Consider the following 21,503-nt stretch of genomic DNA (forward strand, 5'->3'; position numbering starts at 1 on the left):
TGAATACGCTATCTATATATCAGGGGCAGATCCAGAGTCTTGTCTCGGGAGGGGCACTGCCAGAAAATACGTTTTTTTTGCGGGCAATTTATCGGGGAAATGGCGCTTGAATCATCCTGGCACCATGCTTGATACGGTGTCGGGATGATTGAAGCGCATTATTTCTATCATTACATTGTAATGTAAAATAAAATAGTTCATCTCACCATAATCCAGAATCGGTGGGAGCCCCGAGTGTGTCACTTGCCACCGTTGCCTGCCACCAAATGCGGATTGCCACTTGCCAAGTCACCAGCCACACGTTGTGGATTGTCACTTGCCACGTCACCTGATGCAGATTGTCACTTGCCACGTCACCTGCCACACCTTGCGTATTGTAACTTGCCACGTCACCTGCTACATGTTGCGGATTGTCACTTGTCACGTCACCTGCCACACGTTGTGGATTGTCACTTGCTACGTCACCTGCCACACGCTGCGGATTGTCATTTGCCACGTCACCTGCCACACGTTGTGGATTGTCACTTGCTACGTCACCTGCCACACGCTGCGGATTGTCATTTGCCACGTCACCTGCCACACGTTGCGGATTGTCACTTGCCTGCTACAATTGGCACTTTCCTGCTAATGTGCGGGTTGTCACTTCCTGTGTCCCAGAGTTAAGTCAGCCAGCAGAGAGATAATGTAATCTCTCTGCTGCCCGGGGCTGCCTGCACAGTGAGGGCGGAACTGCAGGGATGCAGGGCGGGCGCTGGGCGGTGAGAGATGATGTCATCTTTCTGCTCCCCTGGTCACTGATTGGCCAGCTGCCCGCTCACCTGCTGACTGGCCCGCCTGCTTACTCACCCGCTGACTGGTCTGCCGCTCACCCGCAACGAATGCCCCTTTGCCCCCCGCCCCCCTGGATCCACCTGATATAATATAAAAAAAAAATATATATATATATATAAAATGGATGACAGCAGTGGTTTGGAGTCATTCCTATGACATCTTGGATTTTCCCGTATGCGGAATTTGACTCCCTGTAAAAGGGATCAGTTAAGTCTGGTGGGTGCATTGTGCGTCTGCATGGTGCTGGAGAGGAACCTTCCTATACTCACTGAGGGATGTATACATGGACTTCACAATTTTTATGTATTTTTTATAATTCAAATGAAGATTTATTTCTTTTCATTGTTATGGGGACATTAGATGTAAGGGGGCACTGTGATATGCAGTATTTATTTTGACTGAGTAGTATTCAGCATTAACCATTGATGTTTGACTTTTCCAGCTTTTTCCAGCACCTTGACGTGAGCAGTGTGGGCTGTGAGCTGGTGCCAAGGGTACATCTACCAGCATTGCTGCAGCATCCTGAGACCATCACCGGGAGCCAAGCACAGAATGATAAGGTACACAGGTGTAAGGGGGGCATTCTGATGGGGGCATTTGATGTAAGGGGGCACTCTGATGGGGCATTTGATGTAAGGGGGCACTCTGATGGGGCATTTGATGTAAGGGGGCACTCTGATGGGGGCATTTGATGTCAGGGGGCACTCTGATGGGGGCATTTGATGTAAGGGGGCACTCTGATGGGGCATTTGATGTAAGGGGGCACTCTGATGGGGGCATTTGATGTAAGGGGGCACTCAGATGGGGACATTTGATGTAAGTAGGGACTCTGATGGGGACATTTGATGTAAGGAGGCACTCTGATTGGTGATTTGATGCAAGTAGGGAATCTAATGGGGTTATTTGATGTAGGGGGCACTCTGATGGTGACAGTTGATATAATTGGGCGCTCTGATGTAAACATTTTATGCAAGGGACATTGTGATTAGGACAGTTGATTTAAAGGGACACTTTGAGGGAATTCTGATGCAAGAGGACACTCTCATGTGAGCACTAATCTAAAGAGGGACTGATGGAGACCCTGATGTAAGAGAAGAGGGAACGTTGATGGGAACATCTGATGTAAGTGGGGACATCTGATATGAGTTGACACAGGTTCTTTTAAACTATCCTAATCCAATTACAGCCTAATATACAGATGTTCCCTGTTCACTCCTGCACCGCCTCTGCGCTCTGTCAGACGTTATTTCTGAGCTGTGACTTGTAGTACTGAAGCTCTGAGTAAACAGGGAATACTGGTTCCCTGTCACACTATTTACATTATGCCCCCTGACTTTCTTTTACTGTGGAGGATCGGGTAAGTACCCTGCCCCAACCCACCCCCCCCCCCCACCCCACCTCACCTTCAACCTATACCTTATCAGTTACCCCTTACAGTGCAGGTGCAATCCCACTATGGAGGGGGACTTTTAGCTTTCCCGGATTTCAACTTAAAATTTTCATTATTTTTTTTAATTTACCATTTTGAATTTCATCTAACTATAGCTCAATGTGATATGATTTTATGTAAGTTTTTTTCATCCTTCTTCGTTTTAATATAAATCCATCAATCTGTTGTAGGTGGCCATTACTATTATCACCGGGCTCCCTGGTAGTCACTGCAATGACCTTTGTGATTTTCTTGTGTCCTTCCAAAAGGAGTACGGGAGGTAAGTGGCTTTTCTTATATATGGCCTTAAGTGTTTGTTTTCTGGATAAAATACATGTACTGCTACAGATCAGTCATCTGAGAAGCTCCAGGAAGTGGGGAATTTCTCTAAAGTCGGGGAAATCCACACTACTATCCAGCATTGTCCTAGCTCTTTCCTCCCCAGTCTTACTATCCCTGGCCCACCGCCCCTTTCATTCATTGCATCTCGGTTCTATCGATCATAAAGGCTCAGCATCACATGTAGGCTGTCTTCATGCAATTACAACCTGCCCAGGAATACCCGCTCCTCCAGACTAACATCCACACATCAAGCCATTGTTTCCACCAGGGCTGAGGGCTCTTGAGAGGAGTACTGAGTCGGGGTGCTGCAATGTTTTCAGGAAGCTGTGTACAGTACAGCACTTTGCCAACCCCTCCAGCAGCCATGATCTGCCTGCATTGCATAGAGAAGCACATAGACTCGGTGATGACGTCATGGTGTCTGAAATAACTATGTAATCAACACCAAGGTTTTATGTAAAAATGTCAGTAGCATGTTGACTAGGGGTGGGGGAGGGAGGAACTGGGGAAAGCAAAAGAAAATAAACAGATTAAATAAGCTTTAAATATCACCCTTCAGGTCAAGTGTGCCAGTATAAAAATACATATATTGTTGTAACTTTCTGCAAGATTTTAGCAGTCTTTACCTAGGTTTAGAGCTCTTTGAAGCTTATGATAGGCTTTCCTGAGCTATGAAAGTTTTAAAACCTCAGGCATTCTACACTGGTGTTTAGTGTTGTTCTTGCATTTGGCTGCGCTTTATAGACTGGCCACTAGGTGGAGCTGTTCTACTGTTTTTCCTTTTATTCCCCGTCAGTATAAAAAAGGAGCACCTGTGGCTCTCCTGATCCCTGAGGGCAATTATGGGTTGCTGTTTGCATGCTGCATATTTATATACTGTATCTCAACTTTTTTTTTTTATCCCCAGGTGGATGGTGTATCGGCAGCCTAGTGATGGCACGGAGGAGTTCAGCACGGCACAGTTTCAGAGATTCCTCTCCAGTGTGCTGGAAGCACAGCGCAATCGCAGCGTCCGTCAGGCTGTGTATTCCCGGAAGAAGATAAGACTTCTCGTTGTCTTAGAGGGGTAAGGAGGATAGCTCGTTTATAACAACTGGACACAGATCTTTGCTTGATATTCCTTTTTTTTTTTTTCTTGAAACCTCCAGATAAACTGGTCTATTTTACTTACCCTAACCACTTCAGCCCCGGAAGGATTTACCCCCTTCCTGACCAGAGCACTTTTTGCGATACGGCACTGCGTCGCTTTAACTGACAAACAAAATTGATGTCATTTTTTCCCCACAAATAGAGCTTTCTTTTGGTGGTATTTGATCACCTCTGTGGTTTTTATTTTTTGCGCTATAAACAAAAAAGTGCGACAATTTTGAAAAAAACGCATTATTTTTTACTTTTTGCTATAATAAATATCCCCCAAAAATATATAAAAAAAATATATTTTTTCCTCAGTTTAGGCCGATACGTATTCTTCTACATATTTTTGGTAAAAAAAAATCGCATTAAGCGTATATTGATTGGTTTGCACAAAAGTTATAGCGTCTACAAAATAGGGGCTAGATTTATGGCATTTTTATTATTTTATTTTTTTTATTAGTAATGGCGGCGATCTGCGATTTTTTTTTTTTTTTTTTTTTTTTTTTTTTTTATCGTGACTGCGACATTATGGCGGACACATCTGACACTTTTGACACTATTTTGGGACCATTGTCATTTATACAGCGATCAGTGCTATAAAAATGCACTGATTACTGTGTAAATGACACTGGCAGGGAAGGGGTTAAACACTAGGGGGCGATCAAGAGGTTAAGTGTATCCTAGGGAGTGATTCTAACTGGGGGGGTGGGCTACCAAGGACATGACAGCGATCACTGCTCCCGATGACAGGGAGAAGAGAGCTGATAACCGACTTCTCTAAAAGGGACATGTACACCGATAATCGGTGCAGTTCCCACCAGTGCTGCCCATCAGTACCTCTTCATCGTGTCGCCCATCAGTGCCACCTACCAGTGCAGGCTCATCAGTGCCCAGCAATACAGCCTATCAGCGCACATCAGTAAAGGAGAACATTTACCTATTTGCAAAATGTTATAACAAACTATGAAAAAGATTTTTGCTTTTTGTTTTTTTTTTACATTTTCGGTCTTTTTTCTTTTATGTAGCAAAAGTAAAAAAAAACAGTGGTGATTAAATAGCACCAAAAGAAAGCTCTATTTGTGTGAAAAAAAATTATAAAAACTTTGGGTACAGCGTTGTATGACCGCGCAATTGTCATTCAAAGCGTGACAGCACTGAGAGCTGAAAATTGGCCTGGGCAGGAAGGGGGAAAAAGTGCCCAGTAGGAAGTAGTTAAAGAAGAATTCTGTTTTATAGATGGGTATATTGGTCCAGCTTGGAACAATGTAACTATGTATATGTCATACCTGACCAATGCCAGGTATAGTGAAAAGCATACTCTGATTGGACGAGGTGTGGGGGAAGCGAAGTCGTGGCAACACGCTCTCCACCTTGTCCGATCAGAAAATGCGAAGAATTCTGTCAATGACACCTGTGCCGTGCGGCGGACCTCCTGTGCTCACAATGCACGGAGCCTGCGGAGATCACTGGAGTAGCGGTGTCTACTACAGTGATTTTCAGCTTCCAGCAGCATGAGTCAGTATGGTATATACTAGGGTTGTCCTGATACTACTTTTTTAAGACCGAGTACAAGTACCGATACTTTTTTTTCAAGTACTAGCCGATACCGATTACTGATACTTTTTTTTAATGTCATGTAACAGTTTGACTGATGGGCACTGATAGGTTGTATTGACTGATGGCTGGCATTGATAGGTGGCACTGACTGATGGGCACTTATAGGTGGCTGGCACGGATGGCTGGCACTGATGGATGGTACTTATAGGTGGCTGGCACTAATGCTGGCACTGATAGGCGGCACTGACAGGTGGCTGGCACTTATGGGCACTGATAGATGACTGGCACTAATAGATGGCACTGATAGGGGGCACTGATAAATGGCACTGACAGGTAGGTGGCACTGATAGATGGCACTTATGAGCACTGATAGATAGCACTGATGGGCAGGCACTGAAATGCAGCAATAAATTACATGAGAGGAAAGGATTTATTTTGTAATGCTATGCTGCGACACCCATCTTGGTACACCCTGCACTCGGCCACAGTAAGCAGCAGCGGACATCTTGTTACACCCAGCCCGGACTATATGGGCTGGGTGTAACAAGATGTCCGCTGCTGGCTTACTGCGGCCGAGTGTAGGGTGTACCAAGATGGACGTCGGGATGTTCGACCACTGATGGAGACCGAATGTGACGGCTCCGGTCACCGATCCTGATGCGGCTGCGCCCTGCACCCCTGCCAGGTTACCTAGCTAGTTTCACTGCCGTTATGGACTCGCTCTCCACTCCGCTGACTCCGCCCACCAACTTCCAGTTGCGCGCAGCCTCTGAATCCGCCCGCCTCTCCCAAGTATCGGGTCAAGCATCGGGAGCATTTGTGCGAGTAAAAGTACACGCGCAAATGCTCGGTATCGGTCCCGATACCGATACTAGTTTCGGTATCGGGACAACCCTAGTATATACCAGTGATGGCAAACCTTGGCACCCCAGATGTTTTGGAACTACATTTCCCATGATGCTCTGCTACACTACAGAGTGCATGAGCATCATGGGAAAAATGTATTTCCCAAACATCTGGGGTGCCAAGGTCCGCCATCACTGGTGTATATACATTGTTACAATGGTCCAAAAATAAATATACATTTTAGGACCCTTTCACACGGGCAGATCGGGTCTGCCTAAAAAATTGACCCTCCAGTCTCCTCTATGGTGCAGTGGGTGTCAGCTAACATGTGTCTGACACCCCCCCAGGTCCGATCCTATCCCCTAAAAAACAGATGGATGGGGGATTCTTTCCCCATCTGCATAGCAGATTGGATGGCAGTCGTCTGTAAACAGACAAGCGGTCCGTTTACATCCAACCGCCCATAGAGGAGAGTGGGCCCCCCTACTGGCACAGCCAAGTACAGATGTGTGTACCAGGTTCAAATCTGACAGCTGCTGTGGGGGAGAAGAGCTCCCGCCCGCTATCAGGGAGGGGGCCTCTTTTGGGGGGGTCCACTTTACATGCTGCACCATAAATATGGGTGCCACATGTTGTTGTAGTAACCACTTCCCGCTTGCGCTATAGCTGGAAGACAACTACAGCGCTGGCTTAGTTTGCCAGGAGGGTGTCCTTGGATGTCCTTTAGTGCTGCCTATCAGTGCCCACCAGTCCTGCCAATGAGTGCTGACAGACTTCAGTGCCCTTCACTGCGGCCTATCAAAACTCATCAGTGTCCATCAGTGAAGGAGAAAAATTACCTGTTTGCTAAATTTTATAACAAACTAATAAAAATGTATGTTTGTTTTTTTTCTTTTTCTAAATTTTTGGTCTTTTTTAGTTTATTTAGCAAAAAATAAAAAACCCTCAGTGATGATTCACCACTTCAGCCCCGGACGATTTGGCTGCTCAATGACCAGGCCATTTTTTTGCGATACGGCACTGCATTGCTTTAACTGACAATTGCGATGTCGTGCGACGCTGTACCCAAACACATAGTTACATAGTTACATAGTAGGTGAGGTTGAAAAAAGACACAAGTCCATCAAGTCCAACCTATGTGTGTGATTATGTGTCAGTATTACATTACATATCCCATATTACATATATAGTTTCTTGAAGCTATCAATGCTCCCCGCTGAGACCACCGCCTGTGGAAGGGAATTCCACATCCTTGCCGCTCTTACAGTAAAGAACCCTCTACGTAGTTTAAGGTTAAACCTCTTTTCTTCTAATTGTAATGAGTGGCCATGAGTCTTATTAAACTCTCTTCTGCGAAAAAGTTTTATCCCTATTGTGGGGTCACCAGTATGGTATTTGTAAATTGAACACAATTTGCGTCCTTTTTTCCCCACAAATAGAGCTTTCTTTTGGTGGTATTTGATCATCTCTTTTTTTATATTTTGGTCTATAAACAAAAAAAAAAAGCGACAATTTTGAAAAAAAACTATATTTTGTACTTTTAGCTACAATAACTATCCCCAAATTTAAAAAAAAATCAATAAATTTTCTCTGTTTAGGCCGATATGTATTCTTCTACATGTTTTTGGTAATAAAAATCGCAATAAGCGTATATTGATTGGTTTGCGCAAAAGTTGTAGCGTCTACAAACTAGGGGATAGATTTATGGCATTTTTATTTATTTATTTTTTTACTAGTAATGGCGGCGATCTGCGGTTTTTATTGAGACGGCGACATTATGGCGGACACATCGGACACTTTTGACACTTTTGTGGGACGATTGACAATTATACAGCGATCAGTGCTATAAAAATGCACCGATTACTGTGTAAATGTCACTGGCAGGGAAGGGGTTAACACTAGGGGGCGATCAAGGGGTTAACTGTGTTCCCTGTGTATGTGTTCTAACTGTAGGGGGAGGGGACTGACTATAGGACATAACAGATCGTAGCTATTAGGAACTCACGATCTGCATCTCCTCTCCTCACAGAACAGAACAGGGATTTGTGTGTTTATACACACACACACACACACACACACGTCCCTGTTCTGCGTCTCGTGCCCGCGATCGCTCGTGCTTGTCTGTCATAATATGCAGTGCACATTAAGGAATAAACCTGTGGTGGGCATGGTTAAAAAAAAAACAGTTTAATTCTACTTTCAAGCTCTATTAATGGATTTGTTGGAATGGATAATTAAAGAGTAATAAAGTGCTGAAATATTTAACCTTTCCCTTAGAAAATGCTTCTTTTCATTTTCTCCTGCGCTGTCCACATAACTAAAAGCCTAGACGTTTTGTCCGATGATCTTTGCTGATGATCACATTCACATTAGCAGATTGTTTCCACATTAACATTTTCAATCAGTCGTAGTTTTTTTTTTTTTTTAACAGAAATAAGGTTTATTCATTTTTTTTCCCCAAGTACAGCCAACAATGAAGTAGTCAAAAACGAATGCAGCCAGTACAGTGACAATCGGTCATAGTTTGAAGATAATATTTGAGTCTAGGCACAATTTGCTATTGATGGTTAATAGATGCAGCGTCTTCCGCTGATATCCTTCTGCCAGAGGTCCGTTTTTCTTGGAATGATTGACCTGGCTGTTGACGGCTCTTGTCATGTCATTTGTCACCTTCTCTATCTCTCTCCTTGTCTCTTCTCCCAGATACGTGGATGTCATTGATGTAGTGCAGGCCATCCAAACGCACGCCGATCCCCTGGTCAGGTCCTCCTTTGTCATTGGAGCAGTCACTGCTTGTGTGGATCCTCTGAGCTTCACCATGGAGCACAGGTAAATCAGCAGTTCTTTTATTGCACTTTTTGCTAGGTATTCACCAATACCATTTTTTTTATTTATTTTTATTTTTTTAAGTATTCGCCAATACCAATTACCTTCACCTACTGCAACTGTTTTGTTTACAATTCAGCTATTGGCAATGGTACAATGCATTGAAAAGCTATTTACAAATGAAATGCATAAAGAAATTTTGCGCTTTTTTTCAATGTGAAATGTGTAAATATATGTTCAAGTGATCGTAAATGTTTTTTTTTTTTTTAAGTAACAAACGTCATACTTGGCTGCTCTGTGCAAGGGTTTTGCACAGAGCAGCCCTGATCCTCCTTTTCTGGGGTCTCCCGCTGGCACTCCTGGCTCCTCCTCTTCGGTGAGTGCCCCCACAGAGAGTCGTTTTCCATAGGGGCACTCATGCGGGCACACTCCCGAGTCCTTCTGCAGCGTCTATTGCTTATGCGGGCACGCTCCTGATTCCTGCTGCTGCGTCCATTGACACAGACAGCAGGACTCGGCCCCGCCCCCCTGGCTTCCATGTCACTGGATGTGATTGACAACAGCAGGAGCCAATTGCTCCTGCTGCTGTCAGTCTATCCAATGAGGACCCAAGACAGCTGCTGGGTTCGTCCCCGTCGCAGGAACAATCGCGTTCAGGTAAGTATTAGGGGGGGCTCTGGGGGGCTGCTGCAGCACAGAAGATTTTTCACCTTAATGCATAGAATGCATTAAGGTGAAAAACCTTGAGGGTTTACAACCACTTTAAACTGACTTCCTCTGCAGAGGGAAGTTCATCCCTTTTGATCTGTAGATGTATAAACAGAAAAAGATACAACAAGAAACAATGTTTCTTTTTATCTTTGTTTCAGCTGAGCAATGTTGTTGATAAACATTGCCTAGCTGATTTTTTTTTTTGGACAGCTCCAATGGCTGGGACTTCATTTTACACTTCATCTGTCAACAGGGGGAACCTCATTGACTTGAATGAGTCATTGGTTGTTAAGGACGCAGCGGTCCAGCTCCCTAACAACTGATAATTGCCGGCTTTTTTTTTTTACATTTCAACTGTCAGTGGGGGAATTCTGTTGACAGCTGAAAGAACCGAGCCTGAAAGTATTGGATTTGTATCTGAGGATTTGCACGAGTGCCAATGCTCATACAAATGCTTAGTATCTGCACTGATACCCATGTCGGTATCTGTGCAACCCTAGGTTCTGCTGTGTTTTTGTGCACTACTTGTGACTAAGGCTGGCCATATATTATACATTTTCTTTTCCTTCCACCATGGGTAGAAAGAAAATCGCTTGATTCCCCCATCAACACAATCAGTGTTGTGATCCCACCCGCAGCGCTATTGTGCTCTGCCGGTGGGGTGCTTTCCCTGCTGGTGTTCTGTCTATTTGTGCCCGCCGTCGAAAAGTGCCCGTGCATGCGCAGAACGGAATGGCACTCCAGCTGATTTCCCGATCAGCTGGAGTGACGTCACCATAGTACATGCGCACATCGTAGGAGCCTTTTTTAGACGGGAGATACCATTTCTCGGGCACAATTGAATGCTATGCAAACAGCGGAGGGACACCGTATTTGTCATACTGTGCCTCGCTGTTGCGCCGCGGGTTTATAGCGAGGCACATCTACGGTGTCTCTCTGCTCTTTGCATAGCTTTCAATTGTGCCTGTGAAATAGTATCTCCCGTTGGTAAAAAAAACTCCTACGATGTGCGCATGCGCTATGGTGACGTCACTCCTGCTGATCGGCAAATCAGCTGGAGTGCCCTTCGGTTCTGCGCATGCGCGGGCACTTTTTAATGGAGGGCAAAAATCGATAGAACACAATGATTAGCGTTGCCAGCTTGTAGCCAGCGCAACTAATCGCTTGGGACAAACCCGACAGGCTGGTTGCACCCAAGTCGATTGATTGATTGGTTTGTGTGCACCCAGGGTGCCTATACATGGATTGAATATCAATCCATGTATATGACCGGCTTATGGCAGCCCATACATTAGTCATTTATTTTTGCTTTTTTTTTTTTTTTATTAGTTCAATCAGCAGGTTGAACGAAAAAAATGTCCCGATTTCCTCCATCCACACTCTTGATGTGGATGGAGGAATCGCTCCCTCTGAGTTATTGTATTCTGACAGCAGGGACATAGTTTATTTTATTCTGCCTTTAAACAATATATAAACCAGAAATCAATGTTTTAGTATGTTTGGCATCATGTCTCACTAAATACAAATGGCTTAAAGTAGAATTTTACTCAAAAAGTGATCTTCCTCTGATTTGCTCCCTCCTCCCAGCCTGTAACTGAGTTGCAGGTTTATTTGGGGGGGCAAGTACCAGTTTTTATCGGCACTTGTACCCGCAGTTCTCGCCTAGGCAAGGATGGCATCCCTTGACCCGCCCCCTTCCTGTAACCTGCAGAAGCTCTCACAAAGCGCCGTGCGACCTCACGCATGCACAGTGGGAAGTTGACTGTGGCTTCTCTGGAAGCTCCCCTATCCAAGATGGCGGCGCAGGCGTCGTGCAGCGGTAGGAAGAGGGCACTGGACCCCAGACACTGGGAAGTACCTGATTTATTAAAGTCAGCAACTATGGTATTTGTAGCTGCTGACTTAAAAAAAAAAAAAAACAAGCTGACGTTCTTCTTTAAAGAGGAACTTCAGGCCCCTTGATTGTGGCTCTGCTCCCCTCCATCACCCCCCCCCCCCCCCTATTTTTGATTGTCCAATACATGTGCCAAAGGGCTCTGCCCAGCCTTCGGGACCTGGTCTGTCTGGGGGTTCACCAAGCTATGCACATGCATGTGCAAGAACAGAAGTCACTTTGGAGTGCAACTTTGATGCAGCTTTGGACGGGTGTGACTTTGGCTTTGACCAATGATAATGGACAACTGTTGCATTCAGGTGCGACTTTCATGCAACTTTTGAGGGTTTACTTTGCAGTTTATGGAACGCATGAAAGTCAGACTAAAGTAGTACAGGAACCTTTTTTAAAGTCGCTGCGACTTGAAGTCGCACATATTTGAACAGCTGTCATTGAAAAACATGGGTTTCCACTTTAGTGTCCAAAGTCACGTGACAAGTTGTACAAGTGTGAATAGAGCCTTCCGGCTGAGTCTTGAAGACGCCATGTGCTTTACATAGATGTACTTCCAGCATAGCTGCGTTTCCTTTGATCTATATTCCGATGATATTCTGGGAGAGAAGCTCGTTTTTCATTGCCTTTGCCTTTATGATGTTTGGTAAATGTAGCAGGTAATGTTTCCAGGTCGCCCCCGCCTGGAAAGGCCCGAATGTCTTCTTATGCGATGTTCTGGGATTTATAGCAGCTCTGCTTATATAATAGTTATACAATGAACAGCTGTTCCCTGTGTGATGCTAGCCAGCGATTGGTGGTAAATGTCAGTGCAGATTGTCATCACTGAATGCAGCGAGATCCATGGCAGTAAAAGCGGAATATGGTGCCGATTGATAAGGAACCTTTTTTTTTCTGGATTACAGCCTCTGTTTATCTTTTAAATGCTCATAACATCCTTGTCTGCCATGATTTCTACTCTGAGCACAGCCGCTTTCAAGTACCGCTTTCGTTAAAGTGCATCTGTGCTTAAAAGCTTAACTCCGCTTTTAAATTTAAAAATAAGCAGCCCAGTAAAAATATTAAAAAACACAGATTTTGCTGCAATACTTGCCTTCCGTCCAGAGCTGTCCATCACAGCAGTACTTATCTGCCACTAGATACCGCCAGTCTTTATGGCTTGAATGACAACTTACAAGTGTCGTGATTGGCTGCAGATCACTTTTGGGGGCGGGAGATATAGCCACACGTGTGAACGCACCCTTAAACTTTATCTTTTTTTTTTTTTCTTTAGAATCTTTATTTTACTAATAAACCTTTTAACATATTCAGTAACAAAGCATTCCCAGACTACTGTAGGTTTTATAAAGAGACGGCACAGCAGAAGCAGCCTGCCTTGCCGAATTGCAACCTGGGGTGGGACCGACCAGTGGGGGAGGAGTCAGGACTTCAGCTTTAGCCACTGGACTCTGTAAACAAACCTTTCAAAAAACCGGAGAAAAAAAAAAAATCATCAAACAGAACCGATAGATCCACCTACTTGTTGGCCAAAACAGTAAAATTCTGCATTTCATATTTCCCTTGTTTAAGCCAATTGGATTGCACAAGTTGCACTGGTTCAGACCTAAAAATGCACTGCAACACATGGTACTGTGCGATCCAGTGCAGGCAAACGCACTGCGTTAGCAATCTGCGTTTGGGTGTCATTAGAAATACATTGGTTCGTTAACACCCACAGCAGATTGCCACCCCGGTGTGTTTTGAACGTGGTGTGGGAAACGCACATGGAACGCGGTTTTCCAGCGCCGCCATCAGACGTGAATGAGCCCTTAACGGTATATTTACCAGACCGGAAAGGAGCAAGTAAGAGAAGTTCATTGTTCGGGTTTCCACTCTTTTAGCCTTGGATCCATAGGAAAGCTAGAGAACTTTAAGTGATATGCACAGTTTAGGAGATATCCCTGTATTTGCATGTGGCAATGTCATCCGCACATGCGCACTGAAGCAATGGCACGCATGTGCCGCTGCTTCAGTGAGTGTGCTGTTACTAGAGGCTCCCGCGGGCATGCGCGGGAGTGACGTCATCGCGGCTCCAGCCAATCACAGCGCCGGAGCCGCGATACCTGGAAGTAACCCCCGGGAGTGATGTTGGAGCTGTGTACGTGCACCGCAGCGGGGGCTTCGATCTCAGGTGAGAATTACATAATGAGCTAGTATGCTATGCATACTAGCTCATTATGCCTTTGTTTTGCAGGTGTTTTTTTGTTTTGTTTTTTTTTTTAAAGTGGGTTTACAACCACTTTAAGCACAAACAGCACAACAAATTACCAACAATTTCACTGTTCCGTCCTGAGGAAGCCGACCAAGTGAAACGCGTTGAGATGGAATACTGCTCCGCCATTGACCATGACATTTAAAACTATGTACTATTAAATTCTATTTATAATTGGTTAAAAAAATATTTAGATAATGGTGTCAAGTCACAAAGAATTGTGTTTTGAGTGCAATTGATGAATGTCTTATATTCTGGGATTTATAAAAATCTAATGATGTTATAGATTTGTGACCCATGTGTGGTACCTGTACAATTTTTTTGTCTTTAGATTCCTTACACTTGTCATATTTCACGTGTTCATTTGTTGTTTTTCTTCTTCCTGAAGGTTTTATTTCCCCAAGTTCCTGGAACAGTGTGCACAAGGTATTCTTTATCTCTTTATTATGATTTCATTTGCAATGTTTCATTTAAACTGACATTGTAGGTTTTTGTCTATTAGGGTGTCAATACAGAGATGAAAGGTAATGAAAGGTCTGCCGCCTCCATTCATAAATGGCTTTTATGAATGGGGGAGGGGGTGGAAAGGGAGGACATAGTCATTATCTGTGACAGGTTGAGTGGCTCGTACTAAGCTGGGATCCTCCCATGCTGTGGAATATCTGGAGGAGGAGGGGGGGGTCGGAGTAATGAATGAAGATTTCAGTGAACTGAGCAGCCAACTTGACCTTTAAAGTGCTTGTAAACCTCTAAAATGAACAAAGCATATCCTTCTATATGCGTAAATCCAAAGCACCTAGTGTATTTCCTTTCTGCTTTTCCCCCCCTCTGCTGTCTGCCTGAGTCGCATATGGGGACTCCGCAGAATACCAGGGGATGGCCCCACCACCCTCCAGCACACAGAAGGCCTCCGTTGTGCAGGTTTCCCCATGAGGCTGTGCAGAGTTGGGAGATGTGTCCATGCCCTCCGCTCAGGTCTCAGATTACACTCAGCTCTCCTCTCTGTGCTCTGCAGAAATAGCCTTTGGTCTGTATGCTTTGAACGGATGTAGAGAAGTGAGGATTGCAGAAAAATGGGTACAACTTGAATAGAAGAATTTGTTATATGTCTGTATCACCTGAGGCTCGTGACTTCATTGGGTTTATGCAGGGGGTTTACAACCACTTTAAGGTCAATTTCCTGGAGTTGTATAAAAAACAAAAAAAAACTTTAGTGTGAAAGAGCCCTAAAAGACACGTGTGCCAAAAGAAGCAATGCAGGCCACCATTGCTAATCTCCTTCCGAAGTAGCGAATTTCTTGGCTGTCATGCTGATCTCTGGCTTCAGTACTTTAAGCCTCTGACCTAGAACAGTATAAGGAGTTCACTTGCTGCATGGTGGGCCAGGGACTCGTATTAGAAAAAATATTGAATTTAGAGACAGCCAGAAAAGCAGCCTTTTTAGAAGGAGCTTGGCAGATTTTTCTCCATACAGATTATTTTCTATGATTGTTGTGCTGTAACCATAGGCGTACACAGGGGGTGTGCCAGGTGTGCCTGGGCACACTCTATAAACCCCGTGCAGTGCAAATTCCCCTGCTGATATTTCACCAAAGCCCCTCAATTATTATGTAAAAAAAAATCCAAAAATAAACGAATAAAAATAAAAAATGGCTGACACCAACCTTTGCCCTGCTGATTCTGACACATACACTGCCCTACTAACACCGTCCATGTTTTAATGCATTTTAAATGTTTTTTACATTTATTTATAAGAGTGTGTGTATATATTACGCATACATAGGTACACACGTGTTTGAGCTTTGGGGTGCACACCCTAATGCTATAGGCTGCGCACACTTATGGCTGTAACTGATTTTCTTCCAGCAGTAATTTAGCAAGGATGCTCTTTGCACTTCTTAATATACAGCTAACCCCTAGAGGGCGCACATACTCATTTCTGTATGTAAGATGATCATCGTCATCCAAATGGAGATGTCCTTTATTAGATGAGAGATTAAATAGATGTTAGATTAAATGGCATTGTAATCAATGGTTCTTCCTGTAGACATTGTGTCAAATTAGGGGCACGATTCATTTCAAAGACCCTCTAATCTAATCTTCTATATTGCAGGCATTGTGAGCGCTATAGCACTAACCAGGCTGACCTGTGAGCAGAGGCACCCATCCTTGGTCCTCCTGCAGAAACTACTGCGGACGGTGAATCCTGGCGCTGCCTTCATCTGGCTGAGAAAGGTTTGATCACCAGGTGAGGAGCATTCAGACTAAGATGTCATCTTCTAATCATCACTCCTTTATCAAGCTTAGGAGGATTCATCTCATTTCTTTACACGTGTGAACGGGAGTTGGAGCTTTTGCAGCATCAGCAACCCACTTAAAGTGGAACTCCAGGAAATGAAAGCTACCCTTGGATCACCCCCCCCCCTCCCCCCCCCCCACACACACACACACACACACACACACACACACACACACACACACACACACACACACACACACACACACACCTTCTCGCACTGCAAAGGTTAAATGCACTTAATAGTCTAGGGGTGCAGGGATAAGGTGTGCGACTTTACCCTATCCCTTAGTCCAACAGGCTCAACACTGTTCTCTAACCAAAGCTCCCGGCCCTCAGCGTCACCACCTACAGTGCAGGACTATTACCCCTACCATGTACATGGAGGAGGTGAGTATGTGTCCTCGGCTGGGAGCACCTTAGAAAGGAAGCAGCATTGGACCAATTGAGGAAACCTCCTGCAGCCAGAAACAAGGTATTATACCTAATCCCTACACCCCTAGATTAGACCCTACATCAAGGGTCTCAAACTGGTGGCCCTCCAGCTGTTGTGGAACTACAAGTCCCATCATGCCTCTGCTTGAGGGTGTCATGCTTGTAACTGTCAGCCTTGCAATGCCTCATGGAACTTGTAGTTTTGCAACAGCTGGAGGGCCACCCGTTTGAGACCCCTGCACCTACATCCTATACCAGTGGTTCTCAACTCCTGTCCTCAGGGCCCACTAACAGGCCAGGTTTTAAGTATTACCTTGGAGAGATGCAGACTAGAATACTGCAATCACTGAGCAGCAAATGATATCACCTGTGATGTATTTCAGTTATCTTGCAAACCTGGCCTGTTGGTGGGTCCTGAGGACAGGAGTTGAGAACCACTGCCCTAGACTAAATGAGCATTTAGCCATTGTGTGTGTGGGGGGGGGATTTTGTCTAATTTCCAGAGTTCAGTTTTAATTGTGCGAATGAAAATATCACCCAAATGCTTCACTATGGCAGCCAGGGCCATCATGGAGCTGTAGAGTTTGTTTTGGCATTTTAGGGTACTTTTGCACTGCTCTATAGAAAATTCGCAGGTGCGTTTTTACCGCGATTTTGCTGTGTTTCAGATGCTTTTGATGTGCGTTTTTGGGTTACCTGCACCCGGGGAAAATGGACAATGTCACTCAAGAAGGCACCAAAAAGGCAAAATTGGTGCATTTTTTTTCTGTGATTTTGAAGCGATTTCCATTCATTTCAATAGGAAGCTTCGTTTTTGGTGATATTTTCTAAACCGCACCAAAGATGCAGCATGCAGGACTTTTCAAAACACACAGCACCTGTAACGCAGTGGTATGAAAAGTCCCATTAGATTTAAGGGAAACCTTTTTATTGCAAGTAAAAAACGCAGGAAAAATGTATCAGTGTGAAAGGGCCTCTAGCCACTTCAGCTCCGAAAGATTTATATTGCTTTGCTCAGCCAAAGGAAACGTTTTCTTTTGGTATCTTTCTGTTTATTCATCTACAGATGATGAACTTCGATCTGCAGATGAAATCCATTACCACTTCAGCCCCAGGAGGATTTACCCCCATTCATGACCAGGCCATTTTTTTGCAATACAGCCAATTGCGCGGTCGTGCGACGCTGTACCCAAATACGTTTTTTTTTCTCCTTTTTTTTTTTTTTTTTTTTCTACAAATAGAGCTTTCTTTTGGTGGTATTTGATGACCTCTGCATTTTATTTTTTGCGCTATAAACAGTAAAAAATGTCTGACAATGAAAAAAAATAACTATTTTTGCCTTCCACTATAAAACACATCCAATAAAAAAAATTCCAGAATCTAATTTCTTCATCAGTTTAGGTCAATATGGGTTCTGCTACATATTTTTGATAAACAAAACCAATAAGCGTATATTGATTGGTTTGCACAAAAGTTTTAGTGTCTACAAACTGTGGGATATACTTATGGAATTTTTAAAAAATGTATTTTACTAGTAATGGCGGCGATCAGAGACTTATAGCACGACTGTGATATTGCGGCGGACAAATTGGACACTGACTGACACTTTTTAGGGGACCAGTGACACTAATACAGTGATCTGACTGGGAAGGGTTTAACACCGGGGGCGATCAAAGAGTTAACTGTGTGCCTAGCCAGTGTTTTACTGTAGTGGGGCAGGTGCCTGTACTGGGGGAAGGCTTAGATCCGTGTCCCTGCTTTACAGGAACACAGGATCCATGTCTTCTGTACTGAGAGAACGGCAATCTGCCTTGTTTACATAGACTGCCGCTCTGCCTGTGTACAGAACAATCTGTGGGTGCTGGCGGACATCCGGTCTGAGGGTCCCGCTGATCAGCCTCCAGTGGCGCGCCCGATACCCAGAAATGCAGAATCACGTGTAATATATATATATATATATATATATATATGTGTGTGTGTGTGTGTGTGTGTGTGTGTGTGTGTGTGTGTGTGTGTGTGTATATATATATATGTATGTGTGTGATCCTGCGCAGCCGCCACATAGCAGTAAAAGTGCTATAGGGTGGTCGACGACTCATTACGGTTAGTTTACTTTTCGCACAAAACTGTCTATGCAGGAAAGTGGTGCCTGTAGATGAAAATAAACTCCAGCTCTGACTAAAGTTGCATAATGCCCTTCCTATAGGTGTAGGTGATTTACATACTTCCCAGTTCTTGGCCCGAAAAAAGTCCCAGAAATGGCATCATCTTATCCTGTCTTGTTCCTATGACACTCCCAGCCATTACTGCTCATCCCCACCATTACAGAAACGAGCTCTTAAACCCTTGCACATGTGTGGCCCCCTAGCTCGGAGCTACTGTGAAAAGGAAGAGAGAGCACATGCAAGGGGGTTGGAATCGGCTGGGAGTGTCTTAGCAACGTCCTAGCAACAAGGCAGGGTGTGAGTTTTTTACAGCCAGGCTTTGGGAGGTATGTAAAAGGCTTACACCTATAGCAAGGGCTTTATTCAACTTTAGTCAAAGCTGCATGTTTTATTATATTTTGTTTATTTTTTTTTCTACAGGTGTCCCATACAAGCATAAGCTGTTTTTTGGTGAGGGTAAATTATCTCTTTAATACTTTCCCACCTGGCCTATAGCAAAATGAAGGTCGGGCGGGGGTTTAATTGTTCTGACTGGACATCATATGATGTCCTTCAGAACAAGCCGCTCGTGCGCATCGCAGCGATTGGTGGTGCGGTGTATCTCTGACACACTGCATCTTGGATCTCGGTAAAGAGCCTATGACACTTTATAGGCTGTGGAAAAACGGGTGCATTGGTGCTGCAACCTTCCCACATCTTTACCAGCTGTGACTAATTACAGCTAATCGCAGTGTAAGTAAGAAGTGCCGGTTATCGGTATTCCTCTACTCTAGTGTCACTGACTGCGCCAATTAGAGCTGCACGATTATTCGTTAAGAATTGAGATGGCGATTCTTTCCCCCTCACGATCTTAACAAAGCATTTTCTCGATTCTATGCAGAGTTCTCTGCTCAAGCAGACAACTGTCAAAAAAAAAAACAGGCAGTCTGCCAAGATTCCTCAGCTGCCGAGTTAACTAGAAACATTGTAACGTTTTGTTCTTTAGATAAATGTAATGAGAAAAGTTTAACCACTTAGGGTCGGTTCACACTACAACGACTTGGGATCTGACTTGTCAGCCCTCAAGTCGCCCCCAAGTCGCTTGGGAATTGCATTATAGTCAATGAGAGCCGTCTTAATGTACACTACTGAAGTCGCTCCGACTTCAGAAAAGGTTCCTGTACTACTTCTAGGCGACCTGTACCCATAGAATTCAATGGAAGTCGCCTCCAAGTCGGATCTCCATCTATATCGAAGCAACTTTACAGGAAAAGAAATTAGTTTACCCAGGCAAACCCCTCCCTCCCAGAGAGCTGATTATTCTGTGATTGGGCACAGCCAAAGTTGCCTGTCCTGTAGGCGACTTGAAGTCGCGTTGTAAGTTGCTTAAAGTCGCGCTGAAGTCGCGTTGCCCCTGTGTGAATCGGCACTAAGGCTCCATGCACACTGGACGTTAAAATAATGTTATAAAAACGCCAGTAGCTTTGCAGTGAGTCTTTCAATTCTTACCGTTACTGCAATAGCGTTTTTTAGCGGTTTTCCGTCTTAGCGTTTTTGTTTTTTTCAATGGATCAAAAACGCTGGTGAGCCTCGTTTTTGAGCGTTTATCGACGTTCATCAGTGTTTATGAGCGTTTGGCGTTTTTTGTGGTCAGAAAAACGACTCCTGAGCGCGATTTTTATGCCGTTCAGGAAACAGCCCATAAACCCTGCTGCCGATAAAAGTTCAAAAACGTACATGTTTGCATGAACACACACAGGATAATATAGAGGGAAGTTTATGGGCTGTAAAAAAAAAACGCCCAAACTCCATAAAACAGCTGTTTATGAGCGCCAGTGTGCATGGTGCCTTAAAGACTAAACCTTCTTCTGACTGAGTACCTGTCATGGTCCATGCTATCACAAAGGCTGTTGTTCATTCCTTGTGATGGCAATAAAGTTGATGGAATTTTTGTTTTTTTTTAAACGCAGCATAAATATTGTGTGACACAAAGAATTTGCAACACCCACCATTTATTTCTCTGGGGCCTCTGCTAAAAAAATAAATATAATGTTTGAGAGTTCTAAGTCATTTTCTAGCAAAAAAATTTGATTTTTACATATATCCATATTGACCTGGTGTTGAATTGGTTAATGGAGTACTTGCCTCGACTGGTTATGATGGTTGGTCATGATTGGTGTTTGTGTGTATATGAATACATTTATATAGATATATATAGATATATATATCTATAGATGGTTAGATATCTGTGTGTGTGTGTGTGTGTGTGTGTATGTATATATATTATATATATATATATATATATATATATATATATATATATATATATATATATATATATATATTAGTCAAAGGTAGGGTAAACAGCAACATGGCAATTTTCTAGTGCATGCAATCAGGCCTTCCCTCTTGGCCATATAGAGAAACCAGTCAAAGGATTGCTGCACTTAAAATGTTTTATTAAAAAAAAAAATCAAATACATATAAATTGCATATCGTTTTAGTTACCGTATTTATCAGCGTATAACACGCACCCCAAGTTTAGGAGGGAATTTTAAGGAAAAAAACTTTTAGGAGGGAAGTTTAAGAAAAAAAAACTTACATTAAAATGCTCATCAATGCAGCTTTATCGTGTCCATCTGCAGCCTTGCCCAGTGTCCATTGCAGCCTTGTCAGTGCAGCTTTGCCCCAGTGCAGAATTGTCAGTGCAGCCTTGCCCCCAGTGTCCATTACATGGACACTGCCGCTCACAGTCCCGCCCAGTCCCGCCCTATGATGGACATAACACAGGTCCAATGACGGGACTGGGCGTGACT

The 21,503-nt window shown here is 43.9% G+C and overlaps 1 protein-coding gene across 1 annotated transcript in view; it reads left to right on the forward strand.

Annotated features, from left to right (window-relative positions):
- DNAAF9 (dynein axonemal assembly factor 9) overlaps positions 1–21,503 on the forward strand; it is a 174,044-nt gene that overhangs the window by 119,469 nt on the left and 33,072 nt on the right. The window contains 7 exon segments of the mRNA XM_073611027.1: positions 1,274–1,391; positions 2,452–2,540; positions 3,510–3,668; positions 8,843–8,968; positions 14,201–14,238; positions 15,926–16,030; positions 16,033–16,060. Coding sequence (XP_073467128.1) covers positions 1,274–1,391; positions 2,452–2,540; positions 3,510–3,668; positions 8,843–8,968; positions 14,201–14,238; positions 15,926–16,030; positions 16,033–16,060 — 663 coding nt within the window.

Source organism: Aquarana catesbeiana, linkage group LG01 (assembly GCF_042186555.1).
Source record: "Aquarana catesbeiana isolate 2022-GZ linkage group LG01, ASM4218655v1, whole genome shotgun sequence".
NCBI lineage: Eukaryota > Metazoa > Chordata > Amphibia > Anura > Ranidae > Aquarana > Aquarana catesbeiana.